The following is a 25,917-nucleotide window of genomic DNA, read 5'->3' as shown; positions in this document are numbered from 1 at the left end:
TGAACCTCACAACAACCCTATGGGGAAGATACTACAGGTATTATTATCCCTTTTTTACAGGTGAGGAACCGAGGCTCAGAAAGGTTAAGGGAGTAGTTTAAGATCAGCAAGTTAGTCGGTATGAGAGGTAAGACTTGAATCCAATTCTTCTTGTCTTCGAGTCTAGCCCCCTATTCTCTTAGCCACTGAAAGAAGAAGCCTTCCACGGCCAGTGAAAATAGCACTGGGTTGGAATTCCAGAACTGTTACGTGCTACTCATAGGATCTTGGGCAAGTCACTTGGATAAGCCATCTATAAAATTAAGGAGTTGGAATAGATGGCCTCTGAGGTCTCTTCCATCTCTAAAGCTATGATGCTATGAAATGTGCAGAACTACCTATCTGTCTTTGTGACATGTTCATCTTCTCAAGTAGTTAAGAAGTTATAGTCTGATAATAAGTTATAAGGCAATAAGCTAAAAACTTATCTGGAAGTTAAGGTACTCTTTTTAGGATGCCATTTTAAAGCAGATGAGAATGCACCTCTGGGAATAAATAGAGGGGAAAGAGAGAGGACTTCCTCCCTGAGCAGGAGTTCGACATTCTGAAGCCAAACTTTGAAATGTAGTTTGAATGACTCAGGATGACAATTATATTCTATTTTTCTCCTGGTATAAAACTTACAGCCTGGGACTGAGAGACCACAATAGCTTTAGAAAATAAGAAACTATGGAAGCCAATGGATTAAAAAAATTACTAGCTAAATCCTAAGTCTTTCCCTGTGCTGAAAATGAGACATTGAAATTATGGTGATTCAAATAAAGAATAGTCCTTTCCCAACACCCTTCATGAATGCTACAATGAATCCAGTAATTCATTTTATTGATAATGTACAATTATGATGCTAAATGATCTGAACATATTACCTCTCTTACTTTTAAGTGCTTTATGCACATTATAATTAAGCAAGCAGAGTTAAAATTATCCACATAATTAAGGAAAGCCAAGTTAAAATAATGGAATCTGATTGTTCTCAGTAGTCAATTTAATCTCCATGAAAGGACTATTACATATTTTTAAAGATGGCAGCACTTCCAAACATTTAGCTTATGAGGATATTAAGGGATCTGGTAACTGGGATTTAATTTCATTGACTTGCAGCAGAATCATTTATTACTTCACTGACAAATGAAGTTCTTCAGTTCTCAGACATTTTGGAACATAAGAATTTTGACATGAATGAAGTCAGAATTTTACACAAAGACCATACAAATTTAAGGAAAATTGTCAAGCTTATAACTGTGCAGTATAGAAACTTTTTTAAAGTTCTATTGACTTGTTTCATTTTTAGGCATGCAGATTTCAGCAACCACCGATGAATCTGAAAGTATTGAATATGATGCATTTTTTCCCTTGGGTTATTCTTTAACATTGTAGTAGCTATGTAGAGTATGGTTGAAATCAATCAGATGAATGTCTGTGATAGCCCTACACATATCAAGTGCCTGGTACAGTGCTTTGGTACCTTATAGGCACTCAAGAAAAATTTACTCATCTGATCAGGAAACAGGAAAGCACTATAATACCTTGCAGAGCACTGGCTGTTGAGTCTGAGGGCCTGAGTTCAGATTCCTCCTTTGATAAGATCTTGGGCAAGTCACTTAATCATATAAAGGAGGGCTTGGATTCAATCATTTTAGAGGACCTTTCCCATTCTGTTTCCATGAAAAATGAACCTACAGAACCTCATTGCCATTTGTATAAGAAGAAGCTATAAAACAAATAATACTCTTTATTTTCTGGATTTTGTTTCAACAGTTCTCTAGATGCTTGGTACCTATATCCTCGTCATAATGTTGTTCATAATAGATTATTGGGACTTAATGTAAGATTGATTCATCTGAAATCATGTTCATTTCCACAGTTACCTACCTCCTGAATACCCAGACTTTTGCTATAGTATTATTCATAGTAAAAAGGATTTAGTGTAGCAATAGTAATGAGTATTTATAAAGTTCTTGATGGTTTCCAAAAAGTCTTATGAGTGTTGCATCATTTTATTCTCATAAAAACCCTGTGTAGAGACAATAATTATTCCCATTTTACAGATAGGAGAATTGAAGCAGAACATGGTAAATGACTTGCCTAGGACCACAAAGCTAATAAGTATATGAGGCCAGATTTGAACTTAGATCTTTCTTACTCAAAGTACAGCTCTCTACTCATTGTGCCATTCATCCTAGACCATATTTGAGAGAGGATTAATGAAAACTAATAGCAGCTCATTTGCATAACCCTCTGATGTTTATAAATTGCTTTTCTCATAATCCCATGAGGTAGACAATGCAAGTCATCTTATTAATCCCCTTTCACAGATGAGGAAACTGAGGTTGAGAGTGGCTATAACTAATCCACAGTCATAGGACTAATGAGTGGCAGTCAAGACACAAACCAAGGTCTCCTGTCCCCAATGTGGGTGGTCTTTCCATGACACCATAAGCCTATAGAGGACTCAGTTCTTAAACGGCCTCACTTGTACAATATACCCACACAGCACAGACCCCAAAGACAACAGCAGAACAAGGCACACAGATATGCATCTTGCTATATGTACCTCTGTTTCCCCTCCAGCCTTGATGCATGCTTTGGTCTTTGGGAACGTAACTGCAATCATACAGCGAATGTACTCCAGATGGTCTCTCTACCACACAAGGACAAAGGACCTGAAGGACTTCATCCGTGTCCATCACCTGCCACAGCAGCTAAAGCAGAGGATGCTGGAATATTTCCAAACAACTTGGTCGGTCAATAACGGGATTGATTCCAATGAGGTAACAAGCACCCTCTATCTATTTACCCTTTTAGACACAAGCCATATTTCCTGTTTGTTTTTCAAAATGGAGGGCATTAAAGATAAAGATCAGCTCCCACAACAATACAGGATTCAGAAGAAAAGGGCACAAATAGGAAGGCAGCACTTATTTTTAGAATCCTTCAGAAGCAGATAAAGCACATCTTATCTCCTCACACGGCCATCCGTTCCCATTTAGATCGTATCAAAGCCCTGTGCCTGACTTGGCCGTTGGCCTAAATTGACCAAACAATCCAATTCAATAGCCAGTTGGACTTATACTTTTCACGACTCAGTTGCTTGAATTAACCTGGTCAACCCATTGTTATAGCACTCTGAAGACAACAAATTTCTCCTGGGTGGCTCCAAATGCCAGCTCCTCCAGAAGTGTCACATAGGTCAACTTCTAGCTCTCTAAAAATAGCTAGCATTCAGAGTATATTTAAAGTTCTGCAAAGGTCTTTATGTTTATTATCTTATGCATATGCAGTTTATCCTCACAACAGTGATGTAAGTTAGGTACTACCATTAATCCTATTTTACAGATGGGGAAACTGAGGCTGAGAGAGGTTAAATGACTTTCTCCAGGGTAGCAGAACTAGTAAGTCTATGAGACAGGATTTGAATTCCTCTCTTCTCGACAAGGATTCCAATCCTCTCTCCATGTCACCACCTAGCTCTTTATATTCATCCAGACACCTTCCAAAGACTAGATGATGATGAATGTTCTTTTGTGCGTGTGAGATGAGGTGTACAGGGGCCAGAGTTCAAGGCAGAGAATAAAGACATACTGCATTTTCAGTCTGTGGTGAAAGCCAGATGTTAGGGTCCTGGAATCCAGTCTACTTCTCCCTTCGATCTATCTTGGCAACAAATGATCATCTCTTTCTCCAGTTGTTTCTAAGTGAGAGGATACAATATTGATAATAGAATAACTGATACTTATAAAGCATTCATTCAAGCCGTATGGTAGGCATAAGTACTACATAACCTAAGCAAAATGAGGCTTAGATCAGTTCTAATTTACCCATAAACATATAACTAACAAGTGACAGTGCCAACCAAGCTGCCCGCCCAGCAGCTTGGTCTCCTCCTATGTGTCTTTTTTCAACAGCTTTTAAAAGATTTTCCTGATGAGCTGCGTTCAGACATCACCATGCACTTGAACAAGGAGATCCTGCAGCTGTCCCTCTTTGAGTGTGCCAGCCGGGGCTGCCTCAGGTCGCTGTCTCTACACATCAAAACCTCCTTCTGTGCTCCTGGGGAGTACCTCCTGCGGCAGGGGGATGCCTTGCAGGCCATCTACTTTGTGTGCTCAGGTTCTATGGAAGTACTCAAAGACAGCATGGTGCTGGCCATACTAGGTAGGTCTGTGTAGAAATAGGAGGAATTGTGTTCTCAGGAATGGCATGTGAGTCAAGAGTAAAAATATCTGTACAAAACACATGGAAACACAGTCATTCGAAAAGCATTTAGGTGTAGTTATTAGGTGTTTCATATTTGTATGACCGAGGCCCTGTGCTAAGCACCAGGGATACAAAGAAAGACAAAACACATAATCCCTGCCCTCAGGGAGCTCACATTCTAATAGGCAAGCCAGTATACAAATAACCAGGTACATACAAGATATTTACAAAATAGGAAGTATCCTCAGAGGGAAAGACACTGACATTTGGAAGGAACTGTGAAAAGCCTCCTGAAAAATGTGGGTTTTGAACTGAACTGTGAAGGAAACCAAGAATTCTAAGAGGTAACAGTAAAGAAAAATATTTCATGCAAGGGAAATAGCCATTACAGAGGCAAAAAGATGAGAGTGAGTGTCATGGTCAAGAAATAGCAAACGGGGCAATAGTCACTGGATTGTAAAATGCATGGAGAGGAGTCAAATACAAGAAGGTGGAAAGGTGAGAAGAGACTGGGTTATGAAGAGCTTCCATAGACAGAGGACTTCGTATTTGTTCCTGGAGGTGTTTAGGAGCCACTGGAGTTTGTTGTGTGAGAGTAACATGGGCACACCTACATTTTAGGAAAAGCACTTGGGTAACTGAGTGGAGGATCGATTGGAATGGGAAAAGGCTAGGGTCAAGAGGAACGATGGCAAGATGATTGAATGGTCCAGTTGAAAGGTGAGGAAGGCCTGGATGGAGGAGATAGCAATGTGAGTGGGGAGGAGGCAATGGATGCCAGAGCTCTGTGAAGACAGAAACAATAAGATGTGACAACAGATTGGATGCATGGAGTTAATGAGAGTGATGAGTCAAGGATCACGTTGTGCTTGTAAGCCAAATTGGTTCACATGTGGATAGTGCTGGAATCTCTAGAGCCCATATCTCATTTGAGCCTCACAACAACACTTGGAAGGAAAGGCTATTTTTAGTCCTGTTTTGCAGATGAGAAAATTGAGGCTGGAAGAGGCAAAATGACTTGTCCAGGGCCACACAACTAGTAAGTGACTGAGGCAGGATTGGAACTCAGGATGCCCTGACTCTGACCTTTCTTCCCAAACTCAGGGTTCACCATGTGGACTCTCCTGAACTCTTTAGTTTTCTTAGCTGTCTTTGCAAACACAAACAAATTGTATCTTATTGTTTTCATTCAATATCAATGATCCAGGATCCAAGGATTACTTTTGAAGTATTATTTCATATATAAATATGTGTGTGCCTGTGTGTGTACATGTGTGTATGTATGTATGTGTATATATATGTAGGCATAGGCATATGTGTTCATGTGCATGTGTGTACATGTATGTGTGCACATGTGTGCATGTGTGTGTTGACAGTCCTATACATGTATATTCATATATGTTGATGTTTCTGTATACAGGTTATATATACATGTGTGTTCATTGTGTGTATACATGTACACACGAAAACAAAAGTCTTAGTACAGTTTTTCATAATTTAAAACTAAGCACTAAGACTTTTAGGAAAGGCTGTATAGGAAAATGGATATTTATATGAAAAAAATATTTTTTCATATATATTCTATAATAACATACACAATGAATATGTACAGTATATGTATAGATACACACGGAAATATACCTGTAAATATCTACTTTGTGTAAGAAGGTGTATGTGCCTGTGTAGAGTACAATATGATATAGCATAATCATACCATAGGAGACATGACTTAGTGGATAGTAAACTGATCTTACAGTTAGGAAGACCTAAGTGTAAGTCTCACATTGACATAGGCTAACTGTGTGACCCTGGGCAAGTCACTTACCTCCTCAGCTCCCTGGGTCACTCTTTAAGAATATAAGTGGTGGAGAAGTTGTCAGCCTTTACTGGGAGAGGGAGTTTCCTCCTCTGACAGTTAACTGTACCAGTGAAATCACAGGTCCAGTCCCAAGCCATATAACATTACAATGTAATGTGATACAGCATATTATAATATAAAATGATACAGTATAATGTAATTAATATAACATAAGGAGATGTAATGTAAAAAAATCAAGTACAATTTTGTCTAGCTCCCACTAATCTGCTTTTAATCTTAACAATGACAGTCAAGCAGAGGATCACCTCCACCAATTGTTTATATATGCACAACATATATGAGCAAGCCCAGCCACGTCCACTTTCCCAGAGATCTTGCACTGTATATAAATACAGATCATACTAAGGTGACTCTCGACTCTGTGGCTTTCCATTCATCCCAATCATAGTCACTTCCAATGAATTTGTATATGTGTAGTCAGGTTCTGCAAAGAGTAAATTCAAATCCATGAATACTTAAATGGATTCATGAGTTCACTACTATGCCTTTATTGGAGTATTTTGCCAACTGTCCTTTCTTTCTAATTCTTTATGATTCTCCTCAACACTTTCCCTCACATCTTCTAGAGAGATTGCAATGTACTGGCTCAATAGTCAGGTTGTCCCTCACTTTCAATATATGACTGACTCATCTACTTTCTGGTGATGTGCCTTGGATGACGTTCATCTGTGTCAACCACACACACATACATGACATTCTCGATTTTCCAATTCAGACTAATTATATAGAAAAAGAGGTAACTAGCCCCGATAACATTAGTTGGCCTATCTGCTGTGGTTTTTATTTTAACTTTTGTGGGGGCAGGAGAGGCCTGATGAGAATTAAGAAATAATTTAAATGAGAAACTTAATGTATTCCAAGTACTTAAAAGGTTAGGCTCAAGCCCTACCTCTGACACACTCACTCACTTGCTCCTGGGTGAGTTCTTCAATATTTCAGCATCCTAGGCAGCTCTCTAAGATTATAAATCACAAAACAGGTATCAGTCTGGAAGAGTTTACTGACCAATAATAGTTCCCAATAAGGATGAATTCATTGGTTCAGTAGCCCATTCTCCCCAAGCATACACACACACACACACACACACATACACACACACCTCCTTGGGTTTTATCATAGGTATTAAGAAATTCACAGGTAAATTCTACACACAATTTATTCCATTTTGACAACCTCAAAAGTCACCTCTTCTAAGACATCTTCTCTTTTTCCGCTAAAGGTAATACTAAAATCTATAATGCCAAAATGGGAATTAAACTTGTATCTGATATGTTCCAAGTGTTTACTAGAAGCAATCAGGAATTTCTGTCTTCATAGCTTGTTGATGAGGGCAGGGGAAGAAAAAAGCAACGTCCTGTTTAAAGGTGAGGGGATCAATATAAAGTGTATGGGCAACATAAAATATTGGAAAACAAGAAGTTTGGAAATGCATTTACAGATCTCAGATTAATGATTCTGAGGATCCCAAGGACCTTTTGAGAGGGCAAAACTGCTAAAATGTTTCAATCTCTCAATTTTATAATAGATTATTTCAACAATTAAATAACATGATGCAATGAAGCCTCTTTCTCATGCCAACTAACAGCTTTGTTTCTGTTCCTTAGTCATCATCCTAGGTCTCAGTTGACAGATGGAAGCAAATAGACACACATCACCAAAATGGGGAAGAAGGGAGGGCAAAGGGACTTACCTCCCTCTTCACTTTCTTTGCATTGATCTCTATCTTTATCACAATAGTAGAGTTCGATTTAAAGCTTAGATACAGTTTTCTCATTTTCCCTTAAAAGAAGAACCTTCTAGCAGATCTGGTAGGTGGTGAGTCAGGTTTAGAACACTATGCATCTTTCTTTCCTTAAGTTCAGTCAAATTAAATTTATTCTCTTTATAATAGATTCTAATGTCATCTTAGTGGACTCTGGCATCACCAAAACAGGGTAATCAGCCCCCACAGCTAGCTAAGGAGACATAAAAATAGATTCTGATGTCTTGTTACAAATTTTCCCTCATTTGTGGTTGTTAAAGTGATAACCTTCTATATCATTTTAATTTTTATGATACAGCTCTTTATTTAAAAAAATAGTCTATTTTTTGGAATTTATTGCGGTATATGGTATGACATGTTGATCTCTATACATTTCTCACCAGATTGCTTTCTAGTTTGCCCAGAAGTTCTTGTAAAATGGAATCCTTTCACAATTGTTATACAAACATGGGTTCATCAAGTGATTGATTACTATGGACATTTGCTTTTCAGTCTTACCATCCTTCTCTCTCTCCCTCCCACCCTCCCTCTCTCTCTCTCTCTCTCTCTCTCTCTCTCTCCCTCTCCCTCTAACTCTCATTTCTTTTTCTTGAGACAATCTCCTCTCAGTCCTGTCCTCCAGGTTTAATCATCCTTCCTGATGCCAGCCTAGTACCCTGCTTATTTTAATCTTCCTATACTACTATTTATGTGTATATGCATATATATACACATGTGTAAGTATGTATGTATACATAGATGTACATATATTTACATATATACACATAAATATATTTCTGTGTACACTTGTTTATTTTCCTCGTCGAGTCTGGTTAAGACTGTGCTTTACAGCCTCCCCCTTTCCCCTTATTGGTGAGCACCTCACAAGACCCACTATATTTAAACAGATGTCAATCATGCTTCCTTTTACTTGCCAGCTGCTCTCTCTCCAGCTGCCTTGCTGGTCAGAAACTTTGTCCTGGAGGACAAAACTCTTTCGTGCTTGAACTCCTGCCCTTGGGTCGCTGCTCTAATTGGTGTGTGCTTCACATAGACCATTTTATTTAGACTGGCTCCAGTCATGCTTCCCTTTCCTCCTATGCCATCTTGTCAACAGCTGTCTTGTGGCTACATGTATACCCTCCTCACACAATTCCCTTCCTGCTTTCCAGTTCTGGAGCAATAATCATATCAATACTGTCTCTGCTACTGGAAAGGATGTGTATGTTTACCCTTCTGGGTATCTATTCACCATCCCTATAACTTTTCACTAGAAAATAAGCCATCTCAGTCACCACTCCACAATGTGTTGTTTTCCCCCTTTATAATAAAAACTCTTTAAGGGCAGGAGTTAGCTTCACTTTCATATTTGTATCCCTAACAGTTATCACAATGCTTAGAACACAGTAAAAGCTTAATATTTTTTGCGGTGGTTGCTATTTATTCATTCATAAGGACTCCCTTCTCCCTACTCTGTCTTCTGGGTTTGAATGAAATGTTCAGTCCTTTTTTCTCCCTCTCCTCTCCTTCACCGAAGGAAGTGAGGAGAGAATATTTATTTTTAATACCTAAACTCAGAACTAGTATCTTTTTGTGTCCTTAATAACCCTTTGACAAGGTAGGATTCCCACTCAAAATAAAATCATTGTATTAGTCTCTAAACTTGCTTCTAATTTTAATCAATGATCTTACATTAGTTTCAAGATAATCAAATTAATTTACTATTATTGGGTTATTTTGTATCATACATTTTCATTTCAAAGGCTCTAATGTTTTTAAGGGTTGCTTCACACACACTAATTCTGTGAAAGTCATTTTTTCCCATAGAGTGATGTTCAGTATGTCAGAATAAATTATTCTTTGGCATAAGAATTTAAGTTAACTTTGTACACATCCTTTCTAGCCCTTGTCCAGTTCTAGTCTAGCTTTAGTAATCCTAAGTAATTTTGAATGGAATTATTTGGAACACAATCTTTCTGTGCCTAGCTGTTGACAAAATCTTCTCACTGGCAGGAGAATTTGGAAGATTGGTGAACACATTTAGTAATGAGTTAAACCCAGGGTTCCTCTCTGGTAGCATCTCATAATACCTCTTTAGCTGTTCTTTAGCCTCTTGCTCCAAAACATTTGGAAAATTTTCTATCATGATTTCCTAAGATATTGTATTCAGACTTTTCTTCACTTTGTTTTTCTAGTAGAATATGATTCTCAGATAATCTCTGAAACATTTTTTGATTTTTTAACTATAGAGATACATCCCTCCAATTTTGCTTTTCTGATTTTCCTTCAATAAATTCTTCTTATATCACTAAATCTTAGACTTACATGTGCTCTGTTCTTTTTCCAAATTATCCCCTGGTTTGCTGTTTTCTCAGGTTCCATTCTAATCCTTTGATTTCTTTCCAAGCCTTTCCTTGCAAGTTCTAATTTTATTCTTTTTCTCTTCCTTCAATTATTTTATAAGGATTTCCCATCACTCTTAGGGTTATTGTAACCACTCTCTTCTCTTTTTGTGAAAAATTCTAGCTACATTGTTTAAAGAATTATTGCATTTTTAGAGACTTCTTGTGGCAGTACTATATCCCATTTGTTCAATATATTAGGAACTTTTCTTTAGGCTTATTCACTTCTTCAAACTCTCTGATAGTTTTCAGTGAGAATTTCCTTGAAAGAATTTCTTCCTTCTCCTCTTTATATTTTTGGTCTATTTCTTTGCTACATTTCTAGCTATTTTGAGATGATTGAGAGAGACTAAATTTACACATAACCCTCATTCAATCAGGACTTATTGCTAGAAGTCATCAGTGATCTGACAATTAGCAGGGATAAATATAATACCCCTTATTCATTTAGTTTAAAAAGAATTATGGAGAGACATGATAGCATATTCCTGTAATCCCAGCTACCATTAAAACTGAAGCTAGAAGGTCTCTTGAGGTCACAAGTTCTAAGCTGAAGTGAGTTCAGTGGACCCATGAATATGCCCTGCCCTCTGAGCTTATGCAAGATAGGGAAACTTAGTCTTTAAGCAATAATCACAACAATATCTATACAAATATAAAGGGGCAGTTAGGTGGAGCAGAGAGTAGAACACTGGCCCTGGAGTCAGGAGAACCTGAGTTCAAATCTGACCTCAGACACTTGACACACTTACTAGCTGTGTGACCTTGGGCAAGTCACTTAACCCCAATTGCCCTGCTTTCCCCCCTTAAAAAAAAGAAAAAAAAACATAAAATGGGAGAGACTTGGATTAATGGTTCAGTTTGTGTCAGTCATTGTTTATAATAAGGTAAATATGGGCTGGCATTATGGCATGGCTTCTAAAAAGATGATGTAACCTTAGCTTCAGTAAGAGAATTTTCATGTTCAGGTCAGGTGAGAATACTGGTCATACTACATGTGGAGTATCTTAAAAAGAATACTGACAAACTGGAGTGTATCCAGAGAAAAGCAATCAGTATAATAACATCCTCCTTGGAACTACTAGTTAGTCCCTTCTACTAAAAAGTTTGTGTTTCTAATTTGTAAAGGAATTCTCTTTTTTTGAGATATAGTGCATTGCTGCCCCCAAGAAAAGCATACCTATTTCAAGTTTTTGATGAATGGTGATCTGAAAAAGGTAGTAAATTTATGCTGTTTAGTGTCAATGAGTAGAAGCTACCAAGAGGCAGATTTTGGCTTAATATTAGGGGAAAAAAATGAATGTCAGACCTTTACAACAAATCAATGTTTTTGCACAGAAAACAGGTAAGCCCTGCTTCCCTGAACCAACCTTCAATCACCGAAAACATTTAAGTTTTCTAATATGAATCATCTAATGCCAAACAAAGTTTGATAGGTCACTCTAAGTTTCCCAATAATCATTCTGTTCATTATTCATCTCTGTATCATAAATTTTCTGATGTTAAAACTAAGATTTGAATTGTCTCTGAATGTTTTCTCCAATTATGTTACGTTTCTTAAGTTTTCTCCAATAGGAGGCCTCTTCTATAAAATAAGGTCTGATCATTCTCTAAAAGGTTTCCCATATCATCATGTATATGATTTTTTTTCCTTCAGAATTCCTATTGGGATTTCATAGAAAGAATGGTTGCATTTAGAAAGAGTTTAGACTAAATGACATTTTAAGTTTCATTCATTATGGTTGTATGATTTGACAAATACTATATTAAAATGCATATAGTGAAAAACCATGTGATGATATAATTCTCTTCTCTCTTATGCAAATATTAGTTAATATATCCTAAGAGCTCATTACAGAATTAAGATTGGGGAGAGAAAAGAGCTAAGCATGTGTGTTCCAGCCTCAAAAAGAGGATAATAAGCACTTATGGCACTCATGAAGGAAACTTCATCACAGGGATAATATGATATCTTGATTTATAATTTTCACAGCAATACCATAGGTCAATTTGTGAAAATTGTGGATTGTACAATAATCAACCTCCTAATTTTCTAAGAAGTATTTGTCCCATCAGTAAAATATGGAGGAGTTTTTATCAAAGGTGACTTTTTAGATTATTGTAAGAGTAAATGGCATAAAAGTTCTGCAAAGAACTTTGTGTGTCTCTTTCAATTGTACATTTAAAAATATAGTAAAGTATATTTTTTTGTCTAGACCTGTGATGTCATTGTTTTGAGGCATATCCCGTGTGGGAGCCTTCCAACAATACTGTTTCCTAAATCTCTTACAGAATTACTAAGAGGCTAAATGACTTGCCTCCAGTATGTGTCAGGGACAAGGCTTAAACTCAGGTATTCTTCACTCCAAGGCTCTTCTTCAATCCACTAACTGCTCTGTCTTTTAATAAGGTGTGTCAGTAAGGCAAGATTCATGACCTCAAAAATGACCATAAACATAACTGTGTAGTTTGGAATCACAAAGTGTAAGAGATTCTCTAGGTAGAAGGCAGAGGAAGTATAACATTTATTTAGATACCAGAGAATCAAATCCCAAAACCAGTAATTCCAATTTGATATAACAGTAATTGTATTCCAAAACCAGTAAGTCTACCTCAATGTAACAACAAGGAAATTATAACACAGTATTACAGCAAGAAACCAAGTCATCCTATAACCTTTCCCCCTGCTGAGGCCCTCCCATAAACACTCATGAATCCCAACTGTCTGCTTGCCTGCATTATCTCCCCCCTCAGTTCTCTGGTAGAGACTCTGCAGCTCCCTGGTTTCCACTCTCCTCTCTTCACTCTCTCTGCAGCTCTCTCTCATCTCTCCATAGCTCTCTGAGTTCTGTAGCTCCCTAGTCTGCAGATTCTCTGCTCCGTCATCTCAGGGTTCTTTACTCCTCCTTGCACTGAATTCTAACCTTAATGGCTACCTTCAGGGTATATACACTCTTCTTAGGGCCTGAGGACCTCAGGTCCAATCAGCCAAAGGGTGTAAGCTTGGAGCTTAGCATTTAGTAAATAAAGGGTGTAGGCCTGCCTCTGATCAATCCACCCTTAACCCTACCTGAGGCCTATTGAATGGGTGGGAAAGATCTTTAATCACTGATAGGCATCACATAATAGTTTGCCTTTGCATATGTTTGGTCACTGATATGATTGGAAATTATACACCCTATTTGAAGCCATTGTGATGCCAATCACAAATGAGTCAAATGAGATAATATCTGAATAAAGTTCTTAGTACAGTGTCTAAGGCATAGTGGGTTCTGTTTAAATGTTAACTATCAACATCATCTTCATCTTCTTCATCATTCTCATCAGTGTGTTACCATCAAGCTATACTTCTGCATTTACAAAGCTGCTCACTTCCTCTGGGTTCCAAATTAACAATTTGTGTAAAAAGCTGTCAAAAGACAAGATAATAGATAAGTGATGTTGATAAGGAATGAATAAGCAAGCTTTTCATAGTTGAGTCAAAGTTGAGTTAGTTGAGTCAAAGATCATAACATATCTTCTACTAAATTATATTTTGTTTATCAAAAAGAACTTTTAAATAGTTTATCATACTTGTTAGTTACTATATTTTTAAAAGATAAAATTATAGCAAGGATTAAAAAATGCAAAAACTGGCTACCAATTAATGAAGTTTACCGCCTACCTTTAAGTTGCCTTAATCATTACTTAGTCCAAGACTATTCTCCCCAGGTTGAAATAAAACATGCATACACACACACACACACACACACACACACACACACACACACACACACACAAAATGTAGGGTTTTTTTCTTCTTTTTAAAAATATATACTCCAAAAGCTTATATCCCCAAAGTTCAACTAGCCCTTTGGAACTTCCCTGCAGCTTAGTGTCAGAATCTGGCATAGATATCTTTGTTTCTACTCTTCAAACTTCAAACTTTTACTCCATACTTACTGCTTATTGTTGAAAAGGCCACCCATTAATCTGTTTCTAATTTGTAAACTCACATCCCCTGTTTCTCTCCACCATGACAAAGCAGAGAAGATAAGTATTGTAGCCATGCCATTTGCCTGCATGTCAGGAGAACAAATTCCCTTGTTTATCTTTTTTATATTAGGAGATTTTCCTCTCGTTGACCACCTCTCCAATGCTTAGTTCTGTGACCTTTGAAGCTAAGGCCCCTGCTGACTCCATAATTCTATTAAGAATCAAGGTTTATTTTTATATTTCAAGGAATTGCTCCATGTATTTTTCTTTAATAGTAACGTGTGTTACATAAAACCTAGCTTTTATTGAGACAGCGATTCCTTCCTTTTGCATAACACTTTAAAAAAAACTCTTAAACAACACACAACATGACTTTAATTTTATTATAAACTTAATAAACCATCAACAAAACAATCCTCCTAAAATATAAATAAAAATTTAAACTCCAGACTTTACAATTTGTTCCTCTCTTCTTGTCCTTTTGTAATAAAGAGCATGATTTTTCAACAGGCATTGTGCAACATTAAATTTGACTAACTAGAAAAGTATCAGGATGAAATATGAAAAGATCATTCACAACAGAACATAATACAATGCAATTTTGTAGGCTTCCTCATGAATGCTATCTTTTGTAGCACACAATTTACTGGATTTTCCACTTGTTAAATGTATTCTCTGCTTTCTATAGAAAGATTTAATAAATTGCCACATGATTCTGTCCCTGAGTTCTCTGTACCACCCACATTCCAGCTTTCAATGCTTTTAGAAATTCCTACACATTTGCTCCTCTCACTGACAATTGTTTTCACTTCATATTTGTACACAGATTTTACAAATGCTCTGTATATGTGAATCACTATTTTCTAGTGCCTGAAACATAGTGCCCACTTAATAAAATGACTGTTGATTGATTAATTTCATCTCTTCAAGACTAAGAAAAGTGCACCCTAGGAAACACTACACAGTTTCTCCCTCTTCGGAACACTCTTCCTATTTGATGGGTACTTGACTTTTTAATGTTTGATTCCTTTGTTTCACATTGCTGTCATTTCTCAACAGCATCCCATTCCCTATAGAAGCCTCTCTTCTAACAAGGAAGGGTAATTAAAACAAAACAAACTAGCATATTTTGTGACCAACTGCATCTGCCTGATTCCACACCTTCCTGCTAAAAGATAAATATGGGAATTTTTCTATTTTTGACATCCTTTGGGTAACCTCCCAGCACCAGAGGCAAGTAGGTAGTGCCATGGATAAAGTATGAAACTTGGAAGCAGGAACACATGAGTTCAAATCCTGCCTCTGTCATCCTTACTAGCTATATGACCCTGGAGAGGTCACTTTACCTGTCTGTGCCTCAGTTTCAACCTCTGGAAAACGAGGAGGTTGTACTTAGTGAATTTTAAATCCCTTCCTAAATCTACGATTCCATGGACACAAGGGTCCAAATAATTTAGTCTCTTTTATGGCTTAGCTCCAAATTGTTTTCCCTAAGGGTTGGACAAATTTACAACTCCACCAATAATGTATTAGTGTTAGTCTCCTCAAAGCCCCTCTAACAGTATTACCATCTTTTATCATCATCACTGTGGCACTTTCCTTCACATTTTTCTTATCATGGGTGACGAGGAACATTTTTTCCAACAATAACAATCAACATATGGTTGTTTCCTTGCTTTTGTTTTTCTTCAGAAGACCATTTGTGTAAAGTATCTGACATTATCTCTAAGTAGGTAGCTATGCCATTTTTCAGAAATAAAAAGAAAGGTAGATCTGACTTTCTTAAATATATTCGTTGATATGATTTATGGGGATAGGGATTAGAACTGTAATTTCACTGGCAGAAGAAAACTTCTAGAGAAAATTCCCTTTACTAAAGCAGGTAAGTTACTTTTCTGCAACTTAGAGTCTTAGAGTGTCACCTGTGGATACCAGATGGTTAAGTGACTCCCCCAAGGTCACACAGCCAGTAGTATGTGTCAGAAGTAAGATTTCATATAATTAATAGGCACCTCAAAAGTGCCTGATCAGTAGTAATTGCCATAGTTTGCGTATTCCTCCCACTGTCTCTCTAAAGCACTACATGCAAACATTACTATCCCCACTTTAAAGATTAGAAAACTGAGGTTCAAAGAGCCTGGAATGACATTCCCAAGTTCTCACATCTAAAGTTCAGAGCCAGAACTCTCCCTTAGTCCTCCTGACTTTCTATACTATAGATGTAGTGCCATCCCCAATATAAATTAATGATTGTTGCTGCTATTACAGGGTAAAGGTATTATCAAACAGATGTCACACCACCAATCTGCCCAAGCCACCCAGCTCTCTGGTCTACACCAGAAGATGTCACATAAGCTGGTTTATTGGAGCAGCATATGTTGAAATGGTAGACACCAATTGGTGTGCCCTATACAGTTTCATTTTAGTTCAAAGTGATGGTGTTTTCTTTATTTATTATATGATAGTTTCTTTTAAAAAATCAAATGGGTGAATGCTACAGACCAATGTACATGTTACAGATGGCATTTTACTATCTAATTACAACCAAACATAAGTTATCAGTGGAGGATGGATCACTCACAGATGCATCATTTTTACACATTTTACCCAGCAGACAATTTTCTAATTAGGAAATGGCAGAGAGTAATAGAATCCCACAGAATGTCCAAGCTCCAAGGGTTTTTCAAGAATAACTATGAGGCAGAAGGAGAGCTGCCTTTGGAGGCAGGAGGGCTTGGCTTCAAATCCCATCTCAGATATTTTCTAGCTGTATGACAAAGGAAAAATTCTTTCTTTAGCCTCCATTTATAACAATAGCATCTACCTCACAGTGTTATTGCAAAATTAGACTATTTCAAACGAAATAATTTATATTAAATATGTATGTAAAGATCAGCCATCATTATCTACTCTACTCTCCCAATCTACAGATGAGAAAATTGAGGCTCAAGAAGGCATAGTAAGGTGTCCAGTGTCAGATAAGCTAGCTAGTAGTGAATTAAGGGCTTAACTTGTACTTCTGACTTGTGGCCGAGGTTTCCTTCTAATGTAAGGGCAAGGGACTGGGTTGCTTTTGGCTTTTTATTCCCAGCATCTTGCACAGTTCTTGGCACAAAGTAGGTACCAAATCAATACTCGTTGATTTGACTGACTGATTGAGGGGGAGAATATGGTAATTGTACTAACTAGTCACTGTATTCCTAAATCAATTGATTATGGCTAAACTGAATCCAATCACTCTCTCCCCAAAGGAATGACAAATACTAGCTACTTCAATGTGAATGGAGATTTTTATCTTCTTGGAGAAATAGCACAGCACCGTACATCTTTACTCAATGAATTGAACTAGATAGAAAATGTGAGAATGATCTTGAAAGACACAACACCTCTACGTACATCAGAAATGAGAAACTGAGGCAGCATCTTTAATGAATACCTACTCGTTTTGAGTTCTGAGAGACAGTTTGGTTCTCTCTTGCCGCAGGACGATAGACTCATAGATTCAGAGTTAGAAAAGATTGTAGGAGATATCTCGTGATGTGGCAGATAGAGATCTGGACCTGGAGTTAGGAAGGCTTGAGTTCAAATCCAGCCTTAGACACTTACCAGCTGCATGATGCTAGGCAGGTCATTGAATCTCTGTCTTAGTTTCATCATCTTTAAAATGGGAATAATAGCAACACCTGATTCACAGGTTTTTCAAGGATAAAATGAGATATTTGTAAAGCTCTTTGAAAACCATAAAGTACTGTAGAAACACTAACTGTTGCTGTTTTTGTTGTTACTGATGATGATGGTGATGGTGGTGGTGGTGGTGGTGGTGGTGGTAGTGGTGTGGTGGTGGTGTGGTAGTAGTGTGGTGGTGGTGGTGGTGGTGTGGTGGTAGTGTGGTGGTGGTGGTGGTGGTGTGGTGGTGGTTGTTGTGATGGTGTTAATTACGTTACAGTTAAGGGGTCCCAGCCCTATAGAGTTTAAGTGACTGGGAAAAGTTGACAAGCCAACAAGTGACAGAGTTGGGATATGAACCTCAGTACTTTGACTCTAAATCCCATATTCTTCCCATTGGGCTATAGTGTTTCCCATGAGCTATTTCTAGAGACTTATTCATGTATTACACATATTTGGAGGGCATACCTGCTATGAAAAAGGCAACAGAGTTATGATGAATCTAAGATGCATGATCTTATCTTTCAGAAATTTGTTGTCTGGTGAGTAAACATATCTGATCCTGAAGGTGATAGGGAACCACTGGAGTTTATTGAATGATGAGTGGGGAATGAAAGAATGATATGGTCAGACTCTAGGAAGATCCATTTGACAGTCAAATGGAGGATGGACCAGAAGGAAGAAGGACAAGTAGTAGGCTATTGCAATAGTCCAGGTGTGAGATGATGATGGCCTACACCAGGGTGGCAGCAGTGTAAGAAGCAAATACAGAAGAAAAATGAAGAGAACTTGACAATAGCTGGATATAAGGGATGAGAGTGAGGAGTGGAAGATGACATCTAAGTTGTAAACCCAGGGGACTAGAAGGATGGTGGCACTCTACAGAAATAAGGAAGTTAGGAAGAGCAAAGGGTTTGGGGGGAAAGATAATGAATTCAGTATTAGACATGTTGAATTTAAACTATCTACAGGACATTCATTTTGAAATGTCCAATATGCCATCAGAGATAGGGATCCAGAGGTTAGGAGAAAGGTTAGGGCTGGATAAGTAGGTTTGAGAATCATCAGCATGGAGAATGCAACTGAATCCATGGGAACTGATGAGATCACCAAGTGAAATTATATAGAGGAAGAAGAGAAGAGGACCTAGAACAGAACCCTAGTGGACACTCGCCCTTAGTGTGCCTGACCTGGATGAAGATCCAGCAAAGGAGTCTCAGAAGGAGCAGTTGGGCAGATAGGAGAATTAGGATAGAGGAACTTAGAGAGGAGAGAATATGGAGGGAAAAAGAGGCTGATCTCCAGTGATCTGCAGAGAGGTCAAAAAGAATGAAGATAGAGAAATACCCATTATATCTGGCAATTAAGAGATTATTGGCAATTTGGGAGACAGTTAAACCATGAGTTTGAAATCTAGACTATAGGGAGTTAAGAAGATAGTGAGAGGGAAGGAAGTGGAGGATTCAAGTGTAGGTGACCTTCACAAGGAATTTCACCACACACACACAAAAAAGAGATATTGAATGATAACTAACAAGGATGGACCGATCCAATGAGAGGTTTTTTGAGCATGGAAGAGATACGGACATGTTTGATGGCAAAAAGGAAGCTGCCAGTAGACAGGGAGACATTAAATATGAATGAGAGGAAGGGTAATAAAGGGAGCAATCCGCTAGAGAAGATGGGATTGGATGAATTTACTTGTGCATATGGAGGGGTTTGCTTTCTCAAGAAGGTCATCCTATCAGTTCCTTATATGGAACCACAGAATGCTAAAATAGCAGAATGCCTGTAATTAAAGTTAGTAGCTGCAACAAGCAACCAAATCCCAAATCTTTAAAGACAATGTGACCTTACAATCTCAGAAAACCCTTTAAACAGTGATGGCTTAGTTCTATTTCTTCTGTCAATCAAATCACAGAATCAAGTGTCTAAATCTACCATTCATTTGAAGTTAGCAACCTGATGTAATTCACAATAGAAAAAGCTAGCAATACGTTATCTGCCACAAATATTTATGAGTGTCTTAATCCAAAGTTTCAATGATCTGCTTGGTCATTTTATCTTTTTCCTTCAAGCCATGAAGTAGGAGATATTTCCTGATGGGTAACAGAAGTTTTTCACAGAGTAACAGAAACTCAGAAATGGAAGGGACCTCACATTGGGAGGTAGGATCATGCAGTGAAAAGAGACTTTTGGATGTAAGGGATCTGGGTTTGAATTCCAGCTCTGCCACCTATTATCTGCATGACTCACACAAGCCACTTAACATCTCTAGGATTCAGCTGTTTCAACTGTAAAAGGAAAGAGTTTTTAAAAAATGACCTCTAACTTTTCTTTCAGCATAAATCATAGAATTTCAGTCAAAAAGAACCTCAATAGCCATCTAATCCAAGCCATTCATGAAGAGAAACCCCACTAGACAAACCCAACAATCTGCCATCTAGTTATTGTTTAAAGATGTCTGGTGATAAGAAACCCACTACTGCCAAGTTTTCCCATTCCTCTTTTAGACAGCTCTCATGGGGAAGAAGTTTTTCCTTATACCAAGTATAAATTTCCCTGCTTGTACCCATCATTCCTATTTCTACCCTACAGGACCAAGACAAATAAGTCTAAGCAATTTTCCATTTGACAATCTTTCTCATACTTGAAGAGTTATCATGCCTCCCTCCATATGCCTGTGCACACCCAGTCATCTATTCACCAGACTAAACATCCCTGAATCCTTCATGAATCTTCACATGGAAGGAACGTGAAGCTTGTCATCATTCTGATCATCTTCCTCTAGTCTGTTATTACTTTGTCCTTTTTCAGTCATGCCTGACTCTTCATGGCCCCATTTGGGGTTTTCTTGGCAAAGATACTGGAATGGTTTGTATTTCCTTCTCCAGTTCATTTTATGGATGAGGAAACTGAGGCAAACAGGGTTAAGTGACTTGCCTAGGGTCACAGAGCTAGTAAATGTCTGAGACCAGATTTGAAATCAGGAAGATGGGTCTTTCTGACTCCAGGCCTGACACTCTATCCACTGTACCACCTACCTGCCTGGCTGTGTTCAGACCGAGGTAGAGTATAGCAGCGCCATTTCTTACTTATTCCTGGAAGCTGTGCTTTTTAAATGAAGCTTATTCTATTAGAATTTTAAGGTTTCCATATGATACTAATGACTCCCATTGAATTGTGGTCCCCTAAGACCTTTGAATCATTTCAATCAAACTACGGTCTCACTGTGCTTCCTCCATCTTGTACATTTTAAATCATTTTTTGAACCCAAATGTAAGATTTTACTTTTCCCCTATGAAATTTCATGTTGGATTTGACCCAATGTTATAGGTTGTAAAGAGCTTTTGTGATCTTAATTATTATTCGGGGAGTTATTTATCCCTCCCAGTTTTGTGTCATCTGCAAATCAGATAAGGATATCACCTATATCTTGATCAAAGTTATTGATAAAAGTTTTAGTCCCCACAAGGTCAAATACAGATTGGAGTGTTCCACAGGAAAACGTCTAAGTCATCAAGCCAGTAAGGACTTTGTAGCCCCACCACCTAGCACAATACTTGGAACATAGTAGGTGTTTAATAAATGCTCTTTGACTGACTGACTACCCATTGTGTCTGGTTGTTGTTCAGTCCTTTTCAGTTGTGTCAGACTCTTCATGACCCCACTTGGAGTTTTCTGGGCAAAGACACTAGAGTGATTTTCTACTTCCTTCTCTAACTCATTTTATAGATGAGGACCTGAGGCAAACAGGGTTAAGTGACTTGCCCAGGATCACACAGCCAGTAACTGTCTGAGGTCAGATTTGAACTCAGGAAGAAGAGTCTTTCTGACTCCAGGCCTGGCACTCTATCCACTCTGCCACCTAGCTGTTGTCCCAAATCTATCTAATTGCGCTATCCCCCAGCCCACAATCTCTCAAACTTTTCTATAAGAATGGCATAAAATAATATCTCGATAATCACTTTGCTCAGAAGCCTAGATAATCATAGAATTCCCTAATCAGCCAGTTTGATAACCACATCTAAAGACCAAATAAGATTAGTCTGCCATTACCTGTTTTTAATAAAACCATGAAGGCACTTTGTGATTAACACCTCCATTACAGTCTTTTTTTGGAGAAATTCAAGTCAGTTTCATTTTATTTTCCAGATTCTATTCCCTTTCCTATTTGGAAAACTAGAACATTGGCCCTTTTCCAGTCCCATTGTACTTCTTCTGTTGTTCACAAATCGTTCCAATGTCACTGACAGTGGTTCAGTAATCACATCTGCTTGCACTTTCAGAATGAGCTACTATAGTCCATCTGGGCCTAGTGACTTGAATTCAGCAGGGGCAACAGGGTGCTTTCCTACTTATCTTTACTTATCTTCATTATCAATTCCCTATTAGGGATTCTGCTTACTCTGATATGGTGTCAACTCTCTCTGCAACCACTACACCACTTAACCCTGACTCTTAGGTCCTCTGTCTTCAAACTGAATGGAGACATAAGATTTGGGGTCCAAAGGAAGTGAAATAACCATAAAATCCAACCTTGCTATTTTAGAAATGATGATACTGAGGCCCAGGGAGGAGTGACTTTCCCAAAGTTACTTGGGTAATAAGGGCCAAAACTGAGACTAAGACCTTGAAGCTTTGACTCCATATCTATTGTTCTTCCCCTACCCTAGTATGTTTCTGTGTACTGCAAAAATTAATGATTATTGGCAAATAATGGTGAAACTGAATAAGTTAGTAAAAGAGATTCAATATTTATGCAGAGCACTGTTCTAGGAAGTGTGGACATGCTAAGATTAAAACAGATGATGTCTGCCCTTGTGATGTTCATAACTTAGTAGGGGAATATGATATGCCTAAATATCAGTACACAAGTCTGTATACACATGTAACAATGCAACTAATTAATAAACATTTATTAAACATTTACTATGTGTCAGTAACTAGGGATTCAAATTCAAAAGCAAAATAGTGTGTGCCCGCAAGGAGTTCACATTCTCATAGAGAAAAATAGCACCTCCTAGCCAGGTAAGGAGATTGTGGTCTGGGAAATCACCAAGATTCTAAGTGAAATAATAGGGAAATCCATTGACACACCCTTTCCAGAGGAAATGATGGTGTTTATTCAATGGCAAATCTTAGCAAGACCAAAAAGTAGGAAACAGTGGCATACATGGGCAACAGTAAGGTAAAGAATGGCCAGAGTAAAGATGATGCATGAACCTAAAGAATTCAGGGCCACAAAATGGAAAGTGAATGAATGAAAGGAATTGGGTGCTGTATGAGTTATTGGTAGGAAAGCCCATCATTATTCAGAATTAGAATCCTGGATGTCAACAATTATCATAGCACACTGCCACCTCACAGTAACGTCATGCACTTCTCTGAGAACTCAATGAATTTCACTAGCACTATCCTATTAATCTTTAAGGAGGCCAGATCTTCCAGACAAGTCAGATAGACATGTCGGCATATGCATAAGTGATTTCAGGACACTGGGAGATAATTTTGAAAATTACCAGTTCAGTTCACTAGGCTCAGAAAGATCAATAAAACTCTTAAGTTTAAGTGAGAATCAAGGATCAGTGATCCATAGTTTGGTGGTCTTTCAGAGATTGTTATGCATATTTTTCTAGGTTTGTTTGCCTCACTGAATCTTTATACAAATCTTTTCATGCTATTCTGAATTCCTTACATTGCTCATTTCTTATGGCATTATACACTTTGGGCCACAATTTAGTCAGTTATTATCTTAGTAATTAGCACCCAACGTATTTCCAGGTTTTTGTTACCACAAAAGCGCTTCTATGAATATTTTGGAATATACAGTTTCTTTTTGTCTTTTACCTCCCTGGGATATCTGCCCATAAGGCATTTCTGTGTAAAAGCATAGGGATGACTTAGTTTCTGTCACGGTCCCAAATTTTCTAGAATCATTTAACCAATTTGAAGCTCGAACAATAGTCTGTTAGTGTACCTGACTTCCAACAACCTCCCCAACATTGACTATTCCCATTTTTTATTATCTTTGCCATCAATAACTTTGATCAAGATATAGGTTTGTGAGATGAAACCACAGAGCCTTAATTTGCATTTATCATATCATAATTATTTGGAGTTTTTTTTTCGATTCAGTACATTATGATTTACAGTGCTTCTTCTGTAACTCTTTTTTCATATTCTTTGACCAAGTGACTCTTAGGACTTCTTAATAAACCCTGTCAAGACCACAGCTAGGTCCCTGACCTTTCTGTTTCCCTACACTGAGGTCTTATGTACTAGGGAGAGAAAACCTTCCTCTTTAATGTTGGCATTGATTCCAGGGAATTGAAGGTTGATAGTTCAAAGTCTGCGTTTTGTCTAAGATTTTTTTTATCGCTCTGCCTTTTTTTCCTTTCATGTGTTTTAGGGAAAGGCGATTTAATTGGAGCAAACCTCTCAATTAAGGACCAAGTTATTAAAACGAATGCAGATGTAAAGGCACTCACCTACTGTGATCTCCAATGCATTATCCTCAAAGGACTCTTTGAAGTGTTAGACCTTTACCCAGAATATGCTCACAAATTTGTGGAAGATATTCAGCATGATCTCACATACAACCTTCGTGAAGGTCATGAGAGCGATGTAAGTATTTGAATAAATCTACAATTCTCATTAATGGCAGGGACCTGATAAGAGTGTCTGGTTTCATTTATCACCAGAAAGGCAGATGAGGGGACCTCTCTTCAAATAACCACTAATTACATTGGAGGGAAGGATTTAGTCACTATTTAAGTGATTAAATAATTTGCCAGACACAGTGACTGTAGTTTCCCATTTGCCTTCTATGAAAATCTTCTTCATGGTTGATGTCTGTCAATTCCTTTTTCTTTCTTCTCTGTTTTTATGTGATGGTATGTAAAAGGACTTGCAGCCTCCCTCTCCCCAAGACACTTAACCAGTGAGATGGGATTGTGTGACTTCTACAAAATTAGAAATACCCACAGCAAATTAAGTTGTTGATCTCTATCATGTTCATCATCATGCCAGCTTAAAACAGATGGTTTTCAAAATATATGTGTATATTTTAAATAATGGCCCCTAACTAATAAGAATAGATTGAGAGAGATGATAAAGGGATGTCACTAATAATAATACTAGCCACCATTTATATGATACATTAAGCTTTACAATTCATTTTTACAAAATTATTTCATTTTGTCTTCATAATAACCCTGTGAGGCATGTGTTGTTATTGTTGTCAGTTTATAGATGAAGGGATAGACAGTGGTTAGGTGGCTTGCCTAGGGCCATATAGCTAGTAAGTGTATGAGAAAGGATTAGAACTCGGGCCTTCCTGACTCCAAGTCCAGCACTCTACTGCAACACCTGGTTGTCTCCAGCTACAGATACAGGTAGTATTATGTCATGACTAACTCCTGACTACGCAGAAAATGAGTCAAAGGCAAAACAGAAAGGAGAATGTTTGATGTTGGCATTGAAGATATCACAAACACTTAGAAAATTATATGGCTGATGCATGTTTCCATTTCTACGAGCATCTTAGCTGTCAAAATATGTGCTCCCTTGCTTCTCGAGCTGATCACAAACATGATTTCGTTAGATGTGTCAGAGAGACAGATGATTTAATAAAAATGGTTGGTGAAAGGCATACCAGAGCAAACATAACATTGTTTAGCAACCACAAGGTGGATGTGCTGTCAAGTGCAGAAAGAGTGATGTGGCCCACATTGAGTAAAAGCAACTGTGCTTCAGTGACTTTAGGTGGCTATTTGTCTTCTTGAAGCCCAGGACCTCTGTTACTTATCATTCACTCAGTTTTGTTAGTTATTAGAGTTCCATTGCATTAGCAACATCAGGACACTTGTGGGATTTTTTCCAGTGGACTTTCATTTTTTGGCCTTGTGCTTTGTACTTCAAATCTATTTTCTGGCAGAAGATGGCACTACCTAAATGTCTGCCTTACAGGTGAGGAGTTGGGCCAATGGTAATTATGGCAGATCCTCCCCATTCTG

At 37.9% G+C, this 25,917-nt stretch overlaps 1 protein-coding gene across 1 annotated transcript in view; it reads left to right on the top strand.

The window, feature by feature from the left end:
* Positions 1-25,917, top strand: part of KCNH8 (potassium voltage-gated channel subfamily H member 8) — a 404,012-nt gene that overhangs the window by 301,545 nt on the left and 76,550 nt on the right. Inside the window, exons 9-11 of the mRNA XM_036761371.1 lie at positions 2,611-2,810; positions 3,945-4,194; positions 24,312-24,526. Of these exons, the coding sequence (XP_036617266.1) occupies positions 2,611-2,810; positions 3,945-4,194; positions 24,312-24,526 (665 nt within the window). The remainder of the gene's footprint in view (positions 1-2,610; positions 2,811-3,944; positions 4,195-24,311; positions 24,527-25,917) is intronic.

Source organism: Trichosurus vulpecula, chromosome 5 (assembly GCF_011100635.1).
Source record: "Trichosurus vulpecula isolate mTriVul1 chromosome 5, mTriVul1.pri, whole genome shotgun sequence".
Taxonomy (NCBI): domain Eukaryota; kingdom Metazoa; phylum Chordata; class Mammalia; order Diprotodontia; family Phalangeridae; genus Trichosurus; species Trichosurus vulpecula.
The sequence above is the reverse complement of the archived record's forward strand: the minus strand, read 5'-3'. Positions and strand labels throughout refer to the sequence as shown.